This window comes from Acanthisitta chloris, unplaced genomic scaffold (assembly GCF_000695815.1).
Source record: "Acanthisitta chloris isolate BGI_N310 unplaced genomic scaffold, ASM69581v1 scaffold1592, whole genome shotgun sequence".
NCBI lineage: Eukaryota > Metazoa > Chordata > Aves > Passeriformes > Acanthisittidae > Acanthisitta > Acanthisitta chloris.
Genome location: NW_008658618.1, coordinates 97,380 through 118,738, shown reverse-complemented (window position 1 = coordinate 118,738; position 21,359 = coordinate 97,380). Strand labels below are relative to the sequence as shown.

Here is a 21,359-nt window from a genome sequence, read left to right as displayed (position 1 = left end):
ATGGGACAGTACGAGCCTGGTAGTATTTGTATAGATGCAGGTATGAACCTACATCTGCTTTCCTAAGCCTGACTATTGGGCTTAGAGCCTCAGTAGCTGCAGCAAGGCTGTTCTAATGTACTCTGCAAGCAGATTATATAGCATCTATTATTAGTATTGTTTGATAAGTACCATGGAAATGCCTTCTTTCTACTTATTTATAATTTTGCTAAGACTGACCTAATAAAGCTTAAATAGGTTTTGCTTTTAGCTTGTTCTTTGTTATGTAAGCCAAAAAAAAAGATTTATTTTTTTCCTTCCAAATGGAAAAGTATGTTTTGTCCATGTTACAAAAGTCTTCCAAGTTTCTTTTTTAAATGTCTAAAAATCTCTATGCTCTAGAGTAGGGTTGCTCACCTTTGTGGCAGAGGTGTTCTTTTTGTCCTCACCTGGCTGAAAATCTGACTGAATTTAACAGAAAAAGGGGGGGAAAAAAGGTACCCATTATCAAGTACTCAGTACAGGTTTTACTACAGTTTGACAGCTAAAATTCCCAAGGTCTCCCTTTCCCAGGAACATGGTAAGACTCCTGATAGGAGCCCAGTGGGGCAACCACATGCCTACTACATGTAACTAGACATTTTGCAGCTCAGGGCTGTGTAGAGTCATGGTCATTTCCACTGCAAAACCCACAGGGAAGGCTCAGCCAGTGCTGCATGCAAGAGCAGGAAACGCTTCCTCCTACACTGCTGCCGGATGCTCCCGGGATCCAGGTGGTCCTACAAAGGAAGGAACTTGACCTGAATGTAGAGAAAAGAAAAGGGAAGAGGAGGGGAAAAAAACAAATAAGGGAATAATTCAGGACAAGATGACACTGATAAGATAAAGGGGAGTGAAACAGTAACTGGGTGGTGAAAGGAGAAGATAGAGGATGGTTAAGTAAGGAAGAGCTGAAAGTCAATGAGAAAAACACAGGGAACATGGAGATGTTTGGCTGGGTCGGGGGAACAGAGGAAAGAGGTCCTCCTGGTTGGTTTCTGGCTGATGAGAAGCAGAAGAAAGGAAGGAGATACGGGACTCATTTGGAGAAAGAATCTGCTATTAGGAGGAGACAGAGTAAGAAAGTGCAGACAGATAATCTTGGGGAAAATAAAACCACAAAATCAAGATCCAGAAGGGCTTAGTCTGCTGAGGCAGGGAGCCTGGGAAAAGGAGCTGGGGAAGCCTGGCTGGATAGGAAGAACACCAAAAAAGTGTGTGTGAAGCTGGCATTTTGGAGAGAGTGAAGTAGAACAAGGAGACTGTGACTAGATAGCTGGGTCTGTTTAAGTGAGAAGAATGAGGAAATCACGTAGATTTGGGATGGGTTAATAAGCCTCCTTGCCAAAAGAAAAAGGGGCAGTATGCAAAGAGGGGGAGAGAAGACAGGGAGGTACAGGGAGTTGAACAGTGAACTTGAAAGATAACCTATGTAAGCAACCAGCCATAAGGGGAGAAAACAGAGAATTGGACCATGGAGGTAGGTGTGAAAAAAGATTGGAGAATAATAAAGCCTTGACAACAGGAAAGGAAATTACCAGAATCTTCCCATACTCAAGCTGCAACTGCAAATGCTCATGCTTGGAGCTCCTATGGCTAAGATCTGTGTGCTGGCTCTGAGGGTTTCCTGAGAGCATCCATCTACTGCAAGAAGGGAAGGAGAAGCACCTTTGCCATGTTCCCATTCTTTTGCCCAGGAAAGGATTGTATGGGTACATGCAGCAGAGCAGGGGGTACATATATACATGTGCTTGAATAGTCATCTACACAATTATGTTTTGGAAGAGAAAAAAATCCTTTGCACTTAAAAATGCACAAAGTTTGTGATGATCTCTAGATTTTATAAGAGCTGTTCCATAGCCTTTTGTTGTTCTTGGAAATATCATCTCCTGCACAAATAAACTTTGTTACCACTGTAGAGAGTTTCATGTTTATCCTAGAAATGAAATAATCTTTTTAAGCCATTGAGTGCTTCAGGAAGAGAACCAAAACCTTGAACCTGCTTCAGTCTTTTGTGCCCAAGCAACCTAGTGAGCTGAGGGCAGGTCTGCTCATTAATATAGGTTTCCATTAATGTTTCTTCTGGAGCTGAATATTTAGCTATAATAATTTAAACTGGATATTTGCATTAGCTATTTTCAGTTTTACAGACCGACAGGGTCTGCATGTGCATCTGTCACGGAAAATCAGGTTCTGTGGAGCGTATCCTTGTGTGCACCTCTATTCCTCTTCATCCTTTTGGTCTCCCACTTTGTTATTCACAGTAGCATATCCCTGTGGCAAACACAGATAATGCTTACTAGGAAGAGTAATAAGAAGAAGTTATTTAATGTATTTTCAGCCTTCTTTAATGTGTTGTAGCTGTGAATGCAAGGCGAAAAGCAACATCATATGACCATGCTACTTTGGGATCAGTCTATAAACTGCAGTTAAATAGTTTCAAGATATTTATGCAGTGCATAAGTCACATGAATAGAGGTTTATCACAATCAGTAGGAATGCTGGATTTTCATATCACACATTTGCTGCTTAAGATGATTAGCAGGAAATTTAATTTGCACTAATTAGCCTTAAGGGAGCAAGAAATTAACTTGATGGGTAAATTTCACTTTTTACTATATACCATACCAACATGGAGAAATTTGAGTTAAAGCATGAGCTGAATCCTATGCTAATACACTGGACTTCAGTTTTTCTAAATTAAATTAAAAGACTGTAAAAAATTAATATATGCATGGTGAGTGGGTGGGTGTTTTTAGGAGCTAGAGTCATAGAATAGTCTTGCAATGTATTCACTGAATTGTCAGCCACTTCCAGAGAGTGTGGTATATTTTTGTACATGAAACTACATCGATATCTAATATTACAGGAAAAGTTTAACAAGTCCTAATTCTCTATATTTACATATTTTCATTATACAATGTGCATTATGACTGCACGTGCAATATTCCACATTGTAATGCACAGAACAGAAGCAGTCTTCACAGAGCTGCTGTGAAAATTCTGTATTTATTAATTTGCAACACCATTTGCAAATGCATTTTTAGGGTCAGGAGCCTTTGTGCATGTGCTGGCAAAATTTCTATGAAAATATTTTATTTTAGAAATTGCTCTCAGAAGTATACAGCAAATGAGGGAGGCATGAGTCACCACAGAGCCCTAACAGACAAATAAGAATTAGGACCTAATAAACTCTAATATTGCCTGTTGATGATGACTTTTCTATCTCGTTCTTCCAAATGTCTGTTTAGATTGCTTGTTTTTTCCCTATGAAATGGAGGCAGTTTTTATGTATCCACCACTCAGAATTACTGTGGATTGATTAACGCATGCAACGCATGAGTCATTTGGTATGAAAGTATTGGTCTATTATAAACTGAAGTGTTCTGTCATACCAGGCTTGTGGTCACATCCAAATTTATCTGTAAGAAAGGAGATGAAAAGTATCGGTTACATATGAGATAATTGCTTTTGATGTCAGTGCTTCTGCTAGTTTGTGCATCTGAAGTACTCTCAGAAGCTCACTATTACTATTATGTATTTGGAATTAGACCCTGTAGTACTTACCTGACACTACTGCTGAAGTGAGCTGTGACTTAGTAACAGTTTTGCCTAAGTGTTGCAGATCTGGGTACCTTGAGTCCATAGTTTGGGGTTTAAGTAGTGCATAAAGAGAGTTCAGGCATCTGCTCAGGCTTTCTAGCCTATGACATAAATATTAGTCTAAAGAGACATCTCAGAGACCTGTAGGTAGTCATATCTTGTGTAACATATATTGTTTTGCATTCTCAGATCCTCCTTCAATCCACAGTACTCTGATTTCTCAGCAGTATTCCCTCCTATCCAGTCAAGACTCTGTGTGCATGTGTGTGTGTGTGTGTGTATACATGTATGGGTGGGTATTTAGAAATATACATGTGCTCACACACAAACAAACATATATGTGTACACAACCCCCCTATATAGATGTGATTTGCTTTTTTGGGTGTAAAAGTATATTTCTGTAAATGCTCACCACATGTATTTATACACTTATGGGTAATAGCCAACTTTCAGCCGTAATTGACACCATGTGGCTTTCTGTATAATAATTACTTTGGGACAAAAAACCTTGCAGATGGTTTCAAGAGTGAATCTAACTTGCCATCAATGTAAAAAGATTAAATACGATGAGCCCACTCTCTCTGAATGGAGTCAGCCATTTTCATTGATTTCAATGGGAACAGCACAACTTTGTCTCTACAAAAGGGAGGGAACATGTATTATCTTCGTTAAATGAAAGTTTGATTTCACTGCACTTAAAATTATTCATGTTCTGTTAGCAAATGGTTTGAGATTTTTTAACCTAGAGCATTTGCTGAATTCTGCTTTGTATTTTTCTCACAGCAATTGGAAGGACCCTCATTCCTCGTTATTTTAGCACAGTCTTTGAAGGAGGTGTAACAGACCTGTATTACATTCTCAAGCACTCAAAAGAGTCATACCACAACTCATCCATCACAGTGGACTGTGATCAATGCACCATGGTCACTCAGCATGGAAAACCCATGTTTACCAAGGTAACAGGGAAGACTCAATAAAGCATGTTGTTGGTTTTTCCTTTTCTTTCTCTCTTCTCGTGTGTATAAGGGTGAAAAATATTAGCTGTTGCATTTTTCTGGTAGACTGAGATTATTTCTAATACTGAAAACCCTTGAAGCCATTTAATTACTGTTTTCTATATTCATTATGGGACTGGAAAATTCTGTGGGTATCTTCTGTGATTCTCCCAGAAAGATTACAAGAGAAGCACATAATGCCGGGTTGCCAGAACTATCAGTTTTGCATGAATTAAATTCAACCTGTCCATCTCCTTTTCTCTGGGCTTGATTTTAAAGCAACAATGAGATTTCACATTGCTGGTACCTACCATTTGGGGTGGTGTGCATTACATTTGATACTTACCTAGTACAAGGACTATAAATCTCTAGGAAAATAGTGATTTAATACAGTAGGATGCCAGTCCAAAGGGCAGTGAAGTCAATGGAAGGAGTCAATTGATTTAAACACGCTCTGGATCGGGCAGTTAGTGAATATTCAATATTTGTAATTGATAGTGAATTATCTTCATGCATTGGCCACTTCTAGTCCTGTAATTAAACTGAGTACCATAAAACAACAGTACCAAAAAGGTGGAAAATAAAAATTCAAACAAAAATTTTATTCTAGTGAAAAAAAGAAATCAGTAAACTGATTTTCAAAATGGAAGTGTCCCTTTTGATAAATTAACAGGAAATGATGATTTTCCATCTTGTACCTGTTCACCTTTAACCTCTTCATGAAGAAAAGAACAAAAAGAGAAGGGATAGCAAGAGAATATAGCTTACCCATGTTGCCCTTGTCTCACAGGACTGTGGAGGTTTTAACTTTAGGTCACTGGCTATTGACAACGTCGTGACCGGGGTCCACATGGCTGATGCTGTTTTAGCACATACAGGTGTCCCATCCCTTTGAAGGGTCTTCTCTGCCATCTTCCTGGCTCTTGGGGTGGGGCCTGGGAGAGGAAGCTGCTGGTGTATGGTGCACTAGTGAGCAGGGACGTGTGATTAATGGTGTCATTCCAGGGGTTCCAGCTCTCCCAGCCCAGCCCCTGTGACTTACACAGACACGAACAGATAGACAGAGACCAGATATTCCTAGCAGCACCTCTTTGGCACCTCTCTGCTCACGAGGAGCTGTGAGTGCTGGCCATGTGCAGGGGATGTACTGAAGGTATACAGTAGCTGCTTCTCTGCTGAGCTCTGTAAAGCTATTTCTGTGTCATTTCCCTTTGTGTTAGCTTTCATGCAGTAGCAAATAAAAGGGGTTTTTTTTGGTTGATTTTTAATCAGTAAATACAGAACACTTTTCTCAATTCAATGAGTTTATTTTACTCATCATGGCAGCACGTGACAGTGTTGTTATTTGGGAAAGGAGGCTAACATCCAGCAAGTCAAAGACAGACTAGCAGCATGGATTGGGCTGGGTGCCCACCTCGTGTGAGGGGCCACAGTTGCCTCTTGTGGCATTGTCCTGTTGTGTGCAGTGGGTCTCTCTGTCTGGAGCAGCCCTGGCAGCAAACAGCCTGCTTCAGTCCTGATGTTTCTCTTGCAGATTCCAATATAAACCTCTGTGTCCTGGCAGAAGAGTTCAGGCAGGGATGTGATTTGAATTCTAGGAGAAAAATTAGGAGGTTTTGATGCTTGTATGTTTAAGAGGCGACTGTTAGTAAGAGCAAATTTGAAATAGAATGCAGTAGTTGGTGGAATAAGGGAGAAGAGAATATATTACTCTTTCAGAAATATGTTGTCTCAGCTGTGCATGTTTAACTTCTAGCAGAGATACTGAGGGCACAGAGCTTGTACCCAAAGGTAAACTCCTACTCTGACAGCATTGGTGGGGGAACAAAGCAGACCTCCTGTAATAAGCAGCACTGCAATGGACTGTGCAGCTCCCTTGACCATGTCTGAATTTGACCCAGTGCAACTACCACCAGGGTTTTTTTTATAATGCAAAAATAAAAACTGTTTTAGTTTCACAAGCAACTTCTAAGCTGAAAATTCACTAAGGTCTAATATAACAGACTGAAACACTTCTCATTATGTATCAAATCAAGAATGCACAGCTGTATTTTATTCATTTCCACATTTTGCTAGTTAGAGCAACTCACTGCATACTGCAGTATTGGACAAATATGTAAAATGGCATTTCAAATTTTTTTTAAAACAAATATGGCCAGAACATGCCTAGCAGTAAGAATATGAATAGTCCAACTTGTCTTTAGACGGTAAGAGGTCCTTGTAAGGGGTCACACGCTTAAAAATTGCTTTAGCAAGTTATAAATACTATAAAGAATTTGTAATAGTCCAATGGCATAAATAAAATATGATAAAAGTCTGAAGCCCAGACCACCATGTTTACCTGGAAGATGCTTCATTTTTTTCTCCAGGTAGAGGAAAGTTTCAGGAGTCCTCCTAAGTCTCTTGTTTTCACTGTCTTTACTGACATTCCAACTTTATGTGTAGGCAAACTGTTTTTCTGCAGTTAGCAATGTTTGTATTTCCCAATGGATTGGCAGAGATGAGCTTTGCCTTCACCACTAACGCAGTGAGCACTCCGTGTGTGAACTGTTCTCTTCCTGCTCCCAACAGTGGAGCCATCAGCTGGATTTTATAGGTGAAACCCTTGAAACTCAGTGGGTTTAATCCTTACTATCAGTCTCAGGCATTGCCCAGATTTGTGTAACCTTTAGCTTTCTTTTCAAGCCACGATTCAGGTTTGAGAAATGGTAATTAATAAAACAGGAAGATTTCTAAAGACGCCCAGTGTTAGGAGAGTGAGACTGTGAGCAAGAAGGAGACTGTGAGCAACCAAAGTTGGTTTTCATAGGCACAAGCAGCTGAGATTCCTACAATTAATAAGTGCAGTGAAGGGGTTAAAAAGCTATTGGTTAGTTTGAGAAATGTTCTTTTTTAGTTTTTTCCTGGCCTAGTCTAGAGCAACCACGTGATACACTGAATGCCTGCCAGCCTCTTTCTTGTTGATCCTCCGGAGACCATCTGTGCTGGGGGCATTGATTAGAGTGTGTCTGCTGGGATTACATCTTTTCTGTTGCCATGCCAACTAATCAGCTGATTTTGGTTACCACAGAAACAAAATGTCAGAGCTCACAGTACGGTAACATGAATTCAGCACAACAGAAAATGTTTTCTTAATTGGAGACCCTTTTGATTTTTTGGATTCTATGTAAAAAAGCAGCTTTAAGGAAAAAAAAAGCCCTTTTAAAATATGAAGTGTGCCAATTTTATTGATTAAAAGCATCGTGTAAAATTCTACTCTACATAAGGAAATTAAATTCCTTTATAAGATGTATAAATTTTTACCATTGTGATACAAGGAATGTGTTTCAGTTTCTTTATGAAGATTTGTTAATGCCAGTGCCTAAAATAAATCTGTTAAGAGCTGTGGGGTTTTGAGCTTAAGAGAAGAAACATTTGAGAAGTCACAGGTATTATTTTAAAAAATTATTTTAAACCTGAAATATTTTCATGTTAACTGGTCAGTAACCAGGATCTTTGGCCTCAACAGAGTAACATGAATATAAAATGTTTTTCTTCTGTGAATCCTTATGTGTGTGCATGTGTACCCCTGTGTAATTTCTCACCATAGTACAGGTGTTGTGAAAATCAAAACCAGGGTCAAATGACAAAAAAGTAACATTAAAAATTTGAAGGCATCACTAAGGTGTGTTGAAAAGGGCAGATGAGAACCTGTTGCAAGATTCTCCTTCATAAGTCTACAGGAATTTGCCTATATAGTATGCCTGTTAAAATTGCCCATGTGTTTTTGCAGAAACAACGAGGGAAAACTATGATGACATTAAGTGAACTGTTAGCCAAAAAAACCACACATTGCCCAAGTGAGACCCAGCCAAGCTTGAGTTGGGGCTTGTAAAAAGGCTCAACAGACTCAGCTGAATCTGGGATGGCTATTTGTTCAATCAAATACTAGGTGTATTAAAATTAAAGTTACAGAAACCTTTTCTTGTGAAAGACCTTATACCCTGTTTCCACAATATCTCTGTACCCTGCACTTGCAAGTTTAATTTGAACAGGATTTCTAAGTCTAAATATCTGATTTTTTAAAAAAAATCAACAACAGAGGTAGTTAATTTTCAATTAACTAGCAATTTTAAAATCAGGCAAAATTTCCAGTACCCCATCCTAGTCAAGATACCATGCTGGGCTCATATTTTGCACCTTAAAGACGACAACCACAGTGTTTTTTCCACATGAAATTGTGGACAGTTGTTTAAAAATCCCCAGTAATTTATTTGATTTTTCATTTTCAGGTAATACGCACTTGCTGCATTTATTCCTCGTATATTTTCTGTCCTTTCTTAGACAAGACCCCTCACAAAGCTGTGTGAGCCACATTCTGTGGAATTAGCTCCACTGTCCTGGTTGAAGCCTCTCCTCTGCTCCCCTCACTCTCAAACCTGTGTGGCAATGCAGCTTATACAGCCTGATGACAGCCAACCCATCTGGCTTTCTTTGGAAGGGGGATTAATAAAAATAGATAAGAAATGAAAAAAAATAAAATCACCCACCCACCCCCCCCCAAACCCCCAAACTACTGGACAAAATGCCTGGAAAAGACAAGAACACTTGGAAAAGACAAGGGAAAATAGGGAAAAAGTCAGGTTTGGCCACAGGCATTCAGGGTACTGTGTACTCCAACTGGATATGAAAGGAAGGTTTATATGCCAAGTTATTGTAAGGAAAGGGCAATGTAAAACGTGTTGGGAATGACTGGTTCAGCACCTTGCCATCAGGTGCACACAGTTGCACCACAGTCACCTCCACTGTAAGGTTCAGTCATTAATTAACAGTGGTGAACTGTGAGAGAAAGAGAATTGATGCAATAAATAAGATTTAGCACACAATATTCTATGTTTGTAAAATGCTATAAAATCTACAGCATTATAAGTTACTGTCTCAGAGGTAAGGCCTATGAAGTAATTTCCCACATTCATTTTTTTCTCCCCAAGAGAATGAAAAACAATTAATATAGCAGAATTGAACTGTAGAATACTGCGCTTATATTTTTGAATGTTGTTTCATCGATGATACAATACCACTGAAAACAAAATTCCTGGGAATTTATTTCATGCATTTTATGTATTCTAGGTATGCACAGAAGGACGTCTTATCTTGGAGTTTACTTTTGATGATCTTATGAGAATAAAAACATGGCACTTTACTATTAGACAGTACAGAGAATTAGTCCCACGCAGCATTCTAGCCATGCATGTAAGTAATCCTTTATTCATTTGACCTAATGCAAAGAGATGAGATTAGGTTTATGAAGAACTCCAGCAAATTTCACACCCAAGGCAATTAACTATAAATATTTTGGTTTGCCTGCAACTGCATCCATTTACAAGTTCTTTCATCACTCCCTTGTTTCTCAGTGCTCCATTGTTGCTACTGTTGCTATGTTTTCATTTTATTTTAGCACATAATTTTCCTTTTAATCCCACTTGGTGGTCTGTATGATTTGGGTCCAAAATCTGTTCTTATTGATATGAACTACACCAAAGTCAGCGAATTTTCATCATTGTAGGTAAGAATTATATTTAGTCTTTAAATGAAGCAAACTGATGTTACCCTTGCATAGACAGAAGTAATTACCATATATTTACTTAGAAACCTTTAGAATTTTAATCCAGATCTCCCTTTTGTTCCACATTTCATGACTTTTCTTTTGTAATTGAATGAAAGCACACAGAATGGAACATTTAAATATTAAATATTCTACAAGTCAGAGTCAAAATATAATAAGGTAAATTGTGGAGAAACAAAGAACAGACTCTTATTGACACTTTCAGTTCTGCATCATAGAAACATTCCAACTAGTAGTGCCCTCATATACAAAATCAATTGCAGGACCATGGTTTTATAGAGAGTAAGAACACAGATCCAAAGATGTGCCTGTATTTTTACATTGAGTTACTTACATATCCATAGATAAAGATATATTCTTAGTGAAGAATTTTAAATAGCTTAAGCAGCCTGGACTTTTTTTGAATGTGCTATTACAAGCCTAAGGAAAACACCTTTGAAAACCTGCCCCACCATTTCTGTCCCAGGGTTATCTGCTATTTTAGAGGACTGATTGACTGAACTCTTCAAGAGTATCCCATTAAGGGACAATGAGGATGGCCATGAGCAACATTATGTATTTAGGAGGCTGCTGCAATTCAGAGTGGAAGCAGGTTAGCCAGCAACCAGCAGGTATTAATTTTAGTAATGAGATTGATCTCATTTTAAAGAGGAAGCTGGTCTCACAGGTAAAGCTCCTGGCTAGGGTCAGAGAAGGACTATACTTGCTTTTTTGCTGTTTAATTCTGGAAAAATAACTTAGATCAGAAGGGTTGTCCAGCTTGTGCTTAATGTCACTTATGTGATGAGCTCTGCTGAAGCTGAAGGTGTTTTGATGAGGTCTTTCAGCTGCAGATTCTCACCCACAAAAAGAAAGTGATGCATTCTTTATTCCTGCCTTTTTCTGTTTAATTTCCTGGGGTTCCCAACCAACAAATAAAAGGCTCAAAGTGTACTGCAATCCCTCAGGAACTTTTTCAGTGGAGCCCTGCTCCTTTGCACCCCTGTGCATGACCAGAATTCCTAGATTTACCTTTTCAATAGGCAGGGACAGAAGGAAGATATTGGAAAACACTCTTTATTCTACTCCAATTTCATAACATTTTGCATTTTCCTATGCATACAGAACTCTAGCTTATTACATAAATTTATCATCAACATGTAATTTTTCTGTAGGAGTGGCACTTCTTTTCAGAGAGCCCTCCCTGCATTCCACTAAGCACATAATAAAAAACCAAACCAAACCGACAAAAAGCAAAGTGAAAATTCTTTTTTCCTTTGTTGTTTAGGCACAAGACCCTCAGGTGCTGGAGCAGCTGTCCAAAAACATCACTCGAATGGGTCTGACAAACTTCACCCTCAACTACCTCAGGGTAAGCATACCATAGCTGATGATTATTGTGAGCATTTTTTAAAAGTTACTGTTAGCTTTGAGTCAAGGTAATGAGAGCAGAGCCTGTGTCAGTCAGGTAAGAAATTGACCTAAACCTTAATGAGGGTGAAGGCAAAACACAGAGACTGTAGTAGAGATGTAGCTGCTAACAATGAGCCATTAAAAAGGCTAAGAATTTTATAGTGCAGTCAAAGCCATGTGTGAGTAGGCCCTGTTTTTAACAGTCTTTCTTCTCCGTTTTAAAGCACAGCATTATTTCATTGTAAGCAAAACGTTTCCACCATTTTTCCTCCCTGCTTCACTGTTCCTGAGAAAATTGCAGCTAATTCTTATTAAAAGCTGCCTGTCTCTTCCAGTTTTTCGACCTCGCCACCTCTCCCAGGCGGAGGCAGGGCTGAGGGAAAGCTCCAGCCCTTTTTGCAGCAGTCCCTCAAAGCATTCCTCATTTCACATGCCCCTGGGAGCCAGAGCTTCCTCCTCAGCCTTGCAGTGAATCGAGTGTGGTTTTTATGATTAAATAATGCATTTGTTCCCATTGCTTTTTGACCCTTAAAGTGCATTCAAAGTTTGGATGTTTATTTCTATTTTTGAAAGTATTCCCTGTTGTGGGCTTACAATGCATACACTGAAATACAGATTCATAGAGTTCATATTTCAGTGTTAAAATTCAGATTTTTTCCTATTTCTATACATGCCATTAGTAGAAAAAAATGAGGCAAATTGCTCAATGATACATCAAGCTAATGTGGCCAAGAGTATCTTCTTTTATTCCTTATAATTGTGAAATTATTCAAGGATTTTTTTTAAAGCTAACAAGAACACTAGAAAATGCAGTTATTTTCAGCCTTGTACACAAGTCTATATTTTAACTGTACTTTATTCAGTTCTGTGAACCTTGTAATACTTCCCTATGGATGGAGTCCTATCCCCAGCCTGTTTTGAACTCCAGGGGAGAGTGTGCAGAACTGAGATGTGTCATGAGGTGTCTTTGTCTGTATCCCTGCAGTTTATAGACAGCCTGTAGTTACACTTACTCTCCCAATAGGATAAGCCATAGCTAATTGTTACTTATGTGGTGTTAGTGTAAAAGTTATTGTGCAAATTATAGCCTGAGTTGTGCAGGGCAGGTCTCCTGTAGCATAACTGAAAGAAAAATGAGGCATAAAACCTCAGAGGAATAATATAATACATTGCATTAGAATTTTTCCATATGTAAATGTAAGAATAACATGTCTATTTAGTGCATATTTTATGGTTGTGATTAGTTTAGTTTGTGGTTTGGTACAGAAAGCAGCCCTTGTGCTTTGGCAACAACCTTACAGCCATGCTCCCATTGTCTTGTGGTGGGGCATCCTAGAGCATGTTCTACAGAAAATCCTGCTGGGAATTTCTCCTCGGTCACAGCAAGTTTTGCATTACACCCGTGTGACAAACTGAGCAGAAAGTGGCTGCTTTAGGTAGGCTATTTCCATGTTTTCTTTACAAATTGTCCCATGGCACAAGGCATTGACCTGCTTCTGAGATCTTTGATCCCCTTGGCATGATGGGACACACCATTGAGCACTTGGGCTGACCCACACCAGCTGCAGCACTCTGTATCCATCCTCTGTGAGGCTCGGAGGGCCATGCTGGATTTGCAGCACTACCTCTGTCACTGACCTCTTCTGGGGCCTTTGTGGTGTAGTCTGTGATTGTTGAATGTGACAATGCAAATGGCAAAGGCATGGTTCCTGTGAGGAGGCAGCTGGCATCAGGCACTTGTACTGCTCCTCTGTCAGCATAAAAAAAAGGAAGGAAGGAAGAGAGGCAGAGAGGAAAAAACCTCAGAAAAAGAAAACTGGGATCAAGATAAGCACTAGGGAGATGAGCAGTGAAGTGGAAGGGGATGAAAAGATGAAGTCTTACTTTTTTTCTTCTTCCAGACTAGTTTTGTTAGCTTAACAGACAACATTAGGTCTCTGGGTGCAAAGCTTCTTCTGGCTCCTGCTGTGGTGATTCCAAGAGAAATTTTTTTTTTTCCCAAGCCAATCTTTACATGTCTTTTTCTTGTGGTGAGGAATTGATCATTCTGCTCTTTTTTTTCAGATGTTCAGTTCATCATGGTGGCTTGTATTACATGGTGTATTTCCATCTTGATTTGCTTCTTTCCCAATTATTTACTTTTGTTAATTTTAACACGAAAATCTTTTCTGAACTCAGAGTTGTCAAATCATGCACTAAAAAAAAAAACATGTGGTAAATGTACTTAGGTTTAAGGTGTTCTGTTTTGTGCTTTTTAAAGTCAGCATTTTATGGTGTTCTATTCAGTCTTCCCAGTGTTCAGTAATTAGTGCTGTTACATGGTTTTGAGTAAGGACCAGAAACTAAGCATAAAAATTTTCCTTTTTTTTTTTCCCTGCTGCACACAGCAAAGGCTTGTGATAGCCATAAGTGAAAACTTCACTGATGGGCAGAATTAATCATTTTTATTCTCCAATGTGCACACAGCAGCAAGCTGTGCTGCAGTTTCTATAAAGGCAGAATTTAAACCTGGATTTCAGATGGTTGTGATATAAAGGCATAGCCTGTGTTTTTTTTGCGCTCTAGACATCACAGAATGCTAAATCACTGCTAGTTGGGAGAATTTCAGTTGCTGGCATGTAAACCTCCATTCCTGAGTGCCACATGCCTGTAGAGCCACAGCTTTGGATGTGTGCCCTGGTTTGTCTTCATTTACTCCAAGTAAAGCTGTCCAGCATAGGAACGTTGATTTTGTAAATCGTATTTAATACAAATTTAAAATATATCTTCTTGGAACCTGGATATGAAATGTTTTGTTCTATGTCAATTGCCAAATGTTCTTTCTCTCTGTTTTCTCTGGCTCTGTATAAAACCATAGGCTTCCTTTCTTTCTAGTTACGAGTTTGTTTTGTTCCAGCATAATTGATTACCTCATCAATGGGGTCAGTGTACTTTGCTGTAGCTGCTGACTGGGGGTTGAATAGGCTGTCTCAGAAATAATGAGCAAAACCTTGTAGGTTTTAAATTAATATCAAGCTTTTTAAAGTGTAATTTCTCATCAAGTCATCAAGTAGTAGATATTACAAACTATCAGATAATAAGGCCAAGACCTATATCCTAGTCTCCATCAGTATGAGTCCAGGAATAAACAGGAATCCTGTACAGAGATTGAAGGTGGAGATAACACTCAGAAGAACAGTTTCCACCAAGCTACAATAATTTAGTCCCCATAGATTACCTTATTATTTTCTATCTAATTTTCTAGTTGCTGAACTATTTTATTTAGATCTTCAAGACATAATGGATTTCATTGTACTCTAAAAACAATGGGTTCATACTAGCAGCACTATTCACAATTTGGAGCTCAGGTATTTCTTGTTGCTGTCTATAAAATGATTTATTCTCTTTAAATTTCCAACATTATAAAAAAGTCAGCCCCTACTGTCAATTAGACAGGACTAGCTGGCCTGAGCCTGGAAATACAGTTGCATATTGCCTAGCTGGTTTGCAAAATTTGTCTCTGCTTTCTTGCACTGGCTGGGCTGGAGTAATTTTTTAGAGCTCTTCCCCAGACATAGCTATTGCATCCACCCCACACTGTGGTCTGCTCTGGTAGCCAGTTGATGGTTAATGGAGCCAAATCTGCATCTGCCCTTTGCCAAGTTCGAGTTAGCGTGGCAGAGCACTTCTGCTCTGTGTCAGGAGAGGTATCTAGGCAGGGGAATGAGCACTCCCATTTCCCCTTACATCCTGTATGATGCTATTAACCAAGGCTTATCTGAGCTACAAATTATCCCATTTGTTTGTTTTCTATATAAACCAATAATGAGGTGTTACTATTGCTACACAGAGGACAATATTTTCTGAATCCTCACTTTCACTAATTTAGTTCCTCACTAGACACTTTCGTATTTCTCCTGCTAGGAGGATAACATGAATTATTTAATGGGACACAATTTTCTAAAGGCATTACTTACATTGTAATCAAAAGCCATTTGTATGTATACCCATCATGTACACAAAATTTTCTTTTGCACATGCAAAACAGATACACATGCAACAGAGTTTTTTTTTTTTAAAGTGCAGGGAAATTTGCTTTTCTAAATACAATTTCATGCATAGGAAAGATATGAGCTCAAATCATTTTGGAGGGCTCCAGTGCTACTCATTTCCTTGTAGGGTCTTGCGCAGCATCATTTGGCTGCCCAGGGAAGTGGTGGAGTCACCATCTCTGGAGGTATTTAAAAGACCTGAAGAGGTGGCATTTATGGACATGGGTTAGTGGTGGCCTTGGCAGCACTAGGTTAGTGGTTGGACTCGATGATCTTAGATGTGTTTCCCAACCTAAATGATTTTATGATTCCAACTCAGCTGCAAATGTTAATGGCTGCACAGCTTCTACCAGCTGGAGAGGCATTGCCATTCCCAGTGCACACATGTGGCATTGAGGCACACAGATGAGCACCAGGACAGTCTGAAAGGTCAACTAAGGGGAGATGACCATTCTGAGAAAGCAAGGGCCTGATTTTGCAGAGCAGTTGTGATTTCATCTTGCCCCATATACTAATAACAAAACTATTGCTGTTGGATGCAGTCTGTTGTCTCAGGCTAGCTGTAGTTGGAAAAGGAGCAGATGGTGTTTCTGGGAACACACTGGTGAAAATGCTTTTTCCATGACTGAGTACCACAGTAAAGCTTGGGAGCAGGGGCAGTTTGTTAAAGGAGCATTGTGTTATTCTAAGCTTATCCTTTCTTGTTCTGTACTCTCCTGCTTCATGCTTCTGCCACGTTTCCATGTCTTCAGTAGCTACAAGCCCTACACACAGCAACTTCATTTACTTTGTGCTGTGCCCTGAATGGGGGGTGCTAGGAAAACACAGTACGTGTTCATGTAGCAAGATGCTGTATCCCAATGGATGTGAGTAAGAAGTTCTATTAAGGGTTCACAAATACTCAAGGGAGGGGGTTTAGATCATTTAATCATTCTGGAGTTTTTCATATGAAAGCTGTCAAAATTTTAAAGAATCCTCTGAACTGTAGCTGCTGAAAGCAGACACAACATTTTGTAGACTTCATTCCTATAAATGATGAAGTTTTTCAATGTAAACCAATCCAGCTTGGGGCAGCTCTCCCCAGGAAAATGCAGTCAAAACCAGAGGGGTCTCACAGAAGGATTCAGATGACTATAGCTGGGTATCTGTAATCTATCTGTGCCAACTATAATTAGCTGATTCTGCCAAGGTTTTCTGGTAATGTAATTTCTTGGCATTTATTTTAGTAATGATCACGGTGGTTTCTGTTCCTCTTTTATTTTATGCATCTAATGCTTTAGGGACAATGTTATATGTTACTTTCAGAATAATAAATGAGAAGAATTTTTTTATTTGCAACAGCTCATACAGTCAAATGTTAGCTTTTCACTTTTTTAATAAAGACAGAACATCACAGAATAGTTATATCAAGAGTTATGCCATTATAACTATGAAAGAACAGAGAAAATTATACAGGAATTTTTATTTTTTAAAAAAAGAAGTGGTCAGGACAGCACAGGTGGGACAAGGGAAAAGGGATGGGAGAGTTGCAGAAGATGGAACAGGTAGAGAATGAAGCACCAACTTAGAAATATTCTGAAGAGAAGATGGAATCCAAAGCAATCTCTGGATAAGACATGGGGTGGAAAGATAACATTCATATTGTTAGCAATAATAGTGATGTGCTTGTCATCCATTGATTTCTAAACATTTTGCTAAAACTAATGGGAAAACTGTGTCACATGAGAGGCAAAAAAAGATGAAGCAAACACAATAGCATTTTAAAATACCAGATGGCAATTTCAAAGCAGATATTGAAGAGTAGAGTGATCTACTGCAGTAGTGTCCACTTCTGCTTCTCATGTCTCAGATTTTCCTGTCTGTGGATATCAGGAATTTCAGAAGTCAGTCAAAAGTGGGGAATGGGAACAGAGCAGAAGAGATAACAGAGATTAGAGATCAAATTGGGATTTTAGCAGAAATGGCAAATTTTACTAATATTCTGGAGATGGTAATGGCTAGTCTTCACACAAAGGGCACTACCAGACTCATGAGTATCAGTTAAGAAGAAAGATGTGTGTCTATGAGCACAAACTCTGTGCCCACTGGACATACAGACCATATGACCTTTGAAATAAAATTAAGGTCTGGACTAATGAGAATGAAAGGATGATAATCAGCGATGTGAGTCCTTGAAACATCCATGAGTAAGAAATCAGAATGAAGTTAGGTTGGAGCAGTTTAAAATTAAAAATGTCAGAAGGGTAAAAGGGAGAAAAAGAGAGACAAAGACAAAGCACTAGTGATATAAAAACAAGCTACAAGATTTGAACTAATAGTGTTATTTCAGAGAAGAAAAAAATGAAGAAAAGAAGTCCAAGAACACAGCCACAGGCTCTCTTTTTAGAAGACCAAATTAAAGCCTGGACTAGTAAGCAGTGCAGTCATAAATAATAATAACTATTAATTAAGTTTAGGAATGAGACCTGCAGAGGTGCAATTTGTATGAAGACCTGAAAATGCCAAAACCAGCTTCTTGTTCAAAGCAATGAAAACAGCAAAAATTTTAATTAGTTGTTTAATATTGAATATCCATGGGTATTTGGTGCAAATTGTTATGCAGGGAGGGGTGGGTGCTCAGAAGAGGTCAAGAAATAGGCTTTAATGCAAAGCTGGTGGTTCAAATCTTTGTTCTTGGAAGGAGTTATTTTAGAACCTGAAATATTTATTGTGGAAAGCTTACGGCAGCCCTAAGGTCTGCTCTTCATCTGAAAAGGGAATCCTATATTCCACCCACTCATGTTTTTAATCTTCATAAAGATAATTTTGTGAGCCTATTTATTGTGGTATCACAAGCAACTGGCTCATTGTGCTGTTTTTGGCTGGGATGGAGTTAATGAGTTACACACTCATATAACCTTTTTAATAATTTTCTATATGTAGTTAACTTTACTGGTTAGCCTGCTTATCTCTTCCCCTTCCTCTGACAGACTTTCTGTAGGTAAAACACCATTACTGCTTACCCATCTCTGCTGGAGAGATCTTCTTTGATGCATCTCCAGCTAAAATTTGGCTTTTCCATATCTACATATGTTAGAGGTTTTCTTGGGGCTCTGGACTTTGATCCTATTTCTAGGATGATCCTGAAAAGCTCTCACCTTTCTTGTGCAATTCCCTGGTCCTTGTCTTTATGGAGGATACCTCCCCACTTTGTCACTTCAGTCTGCCCATATACTTCCACTTTTTAATCTGTAATCTCACTATTTTATATTCACAACAGAAATCCTAAATACCAAAACCTGACTCTAAACAGTAAAATAGTTTAAAACTATGATTGTAGGTTTGTGCACACAGAGCTACATTTGTCTTGCAGTCACCTCCCTTGTACTGGTGCAAGCACTGTTGGAGCTAGGTCAGGAGACTAATCTGATGGAAACAGTAGTCCTTTCCACCCAAATTATTGCCATCCTTAATAGCTCCCTGAGTGCTACTTGTGCTGGGCAGTGAAGAGAGCAGCAGTATGGATTCCTATCAGCAGGCCTTGAAGTAGGACCTCATCTCCAAATTTGCCAACACTGAAAGGAGAGGACAGGAAAGAGCTGAGGAGTCCTGCAGATTAAGTAGGATGCTGTAAATGTCCCTTTCTTACTTCTGGATCTGGAACATTATATTGATTGTATCTGACCTATCATGGTCTCACACTGTCATAAATGTGTTCACTTCATTAGAGTGACTACTGACTTTCAGCAGTAGAATTTAGAGTAGACTCTTGCTCATAACTGATAACCATAATTTACAAAACTTGAGTTGAAAACAAAGTAAGCAGAAACAGAACTGCTTCTGAGTGAAAAACAAAATTCTACCTATACATATGGGCATATGGATATAAATGGAACACTGATTTTTGTAGGTCTCCTATGAAACATAATGTTTAGTAACTTAGTAAATAATTGCCAATATTCTCTGTTTGTCCTAACCTATTGGAAAATTTCCGTAAACCCTTCACTACTGTATGTACACATGTATGAATATCAGGTCCGTTGGGTCATCATTAGTGTGAAATCTGTGCATTCCTTTCCATTTCTAAGAATACCTTCTGTTGATATTAAAGGGAATAGCAACAGGTGTATCAGATTCATAAACAGAAGCCCATGATTTTGTGCTTACCCTGCCTCAGGTAGACCCATAGGATGTAATGTGGAGAATCTATAGGCAGCTCCAATGAGCAAAGGTGCTGAACCAGATCTGTACTGATGCATACCTAAAACTTGTGAGCAGAATGGAGGCAGAAGACATTATCAGAATTATGACACAGGATTGATCCCAATTGTGTAATTTCTAGTGCTGTGTTCTGCACAGTTAGAAAACTGCTATGTTAAATATTCCTCCCTACTCCAAATCACTTCCTTAATCCTGTGCCTTGTTACCTTTTCTACTTGGTGTTTCTGCCTCACTATTACTCATAATAAGGCATTTTGTTAATCAAAGATCCAGTTCAACATCCATTAAAGTCAATGGGTATATCTCCTTTGATCCAAATGTCATCTCATAGTTTTTCATTTATTCAGAGGTCTTTTATACACATAAAATCCAATTTATTGAAATTAATTTCTCCATTCCCTTAGGCAGTTTTAGCCATGAAAATGCCATGCTTCATGAACAACAACAACAACAACAGGTTATTTTTATTGCTTTTTTTGTTGCTGTTTTGTTTTGGAGTTTTGTGACAAAAGAAAATTAACTTGATTTAGCTACAGATTATAGTTCTCAGGTGAGCCCAAAGGAACAAATATCAACTTGGGGATCTGATTTGAAGAAAGGGTTTAAGAATAGAAAAGAATGAAAGAATACAAAAGAACAGAGCTTTCGGAGCAAGACAGAGAATTTTCTCATTTTATTAATCATTCAGGCAAAACTTAGCACTGATTTAATTAAAGGACTGTGCACCATTTCTACCCAAGATAAGATGATTTTACATAAATGAAGTATGAGGCACACAAAAAACCCCACAGCTGTATTCCCTAGCTGAGGTTTAATAGCATCCTGTTTATAAAGCAGGATTGGACCCAACCATGCTGGATCAAAACCCTCAAAGAAAACACAAGCACCATCTAAACAAAATGGTGTTGGTGGTTAGGCAGAGATCACAGTACTTTCTGGAGCAGACTTTGTCTCATTCTGGTGCTTCGCTGCTCCACCTTCATCAGGAGTATTACCACTGTGTGCCACGATGTAATGTATATCCCAAGTCTACACGAAGGAAGAAGTTTCTTTCTAGAGACTTTCCAATCAAAGTAATGAAATATAAAATGGAATTATCTTTTGATAGTGATATGCAAGGGAAGGAAGTAAATTTCAATCTTCTAAACGCTACACTAGGCCTTTTCACTGATTAGCTTTTGACAAGATGTATTAGAGCTATGGTGTCATTTGAAATATTATAGTCTATTTAATAGCAAGTCTGTATTTTATAACTCTCCCAACATCGTGGTGGTATTCTAGTGTATCCTTGGATGCCTTACTGATTTTCTTTCGCAGTGTTTGAGATGAGATGTTCAGCCATACAAAGGAGAGCATATCACATATTCTATTGCTAAGTGCTCTTGAACAATGTAATTTTTAAAATGGATTAATTTTATTAAAATAATTGCAGTAAGAAACAGAACATGAACTACAGCTTGCTCATTATGATACTTAACAATGGAAGGAGAATGACAAATGATTCAGAAGAAAATA

At 38.6% G+C, this 21,359-nt stretch overlaps 1 protein-coding gene across 1 annotated transcript in view; it reads left to right on the top strand.

The window, feature by feature from the left end:
• Positions 1-959: 959 nt before the first annotated feature.
• LDB2 (LIM domain binding 2) overlaps positions 960-21,359 on the top strand; it is a 56,829-nt gene continuing 36,429 nt past the window's right edge. The window contains exons 1-4 of the mRNA XM_009085155.1: positions 960-1,095; positions 4,405-4,577; positions 9,726-9,848; positions 11,489-11,572. Coding sequence (XP_009083403.1) covers positions 960-1,095; positions 4,405-4,577; positions 9,726-9,848; positions 11,489-11,572 — 516 coding nt within the window. The remainder of the gene's footprint in view (positions 1,096-4,404; positions 4,578-9,725; positions 9,849-11,488; positions 11,573-21,359) is intronic.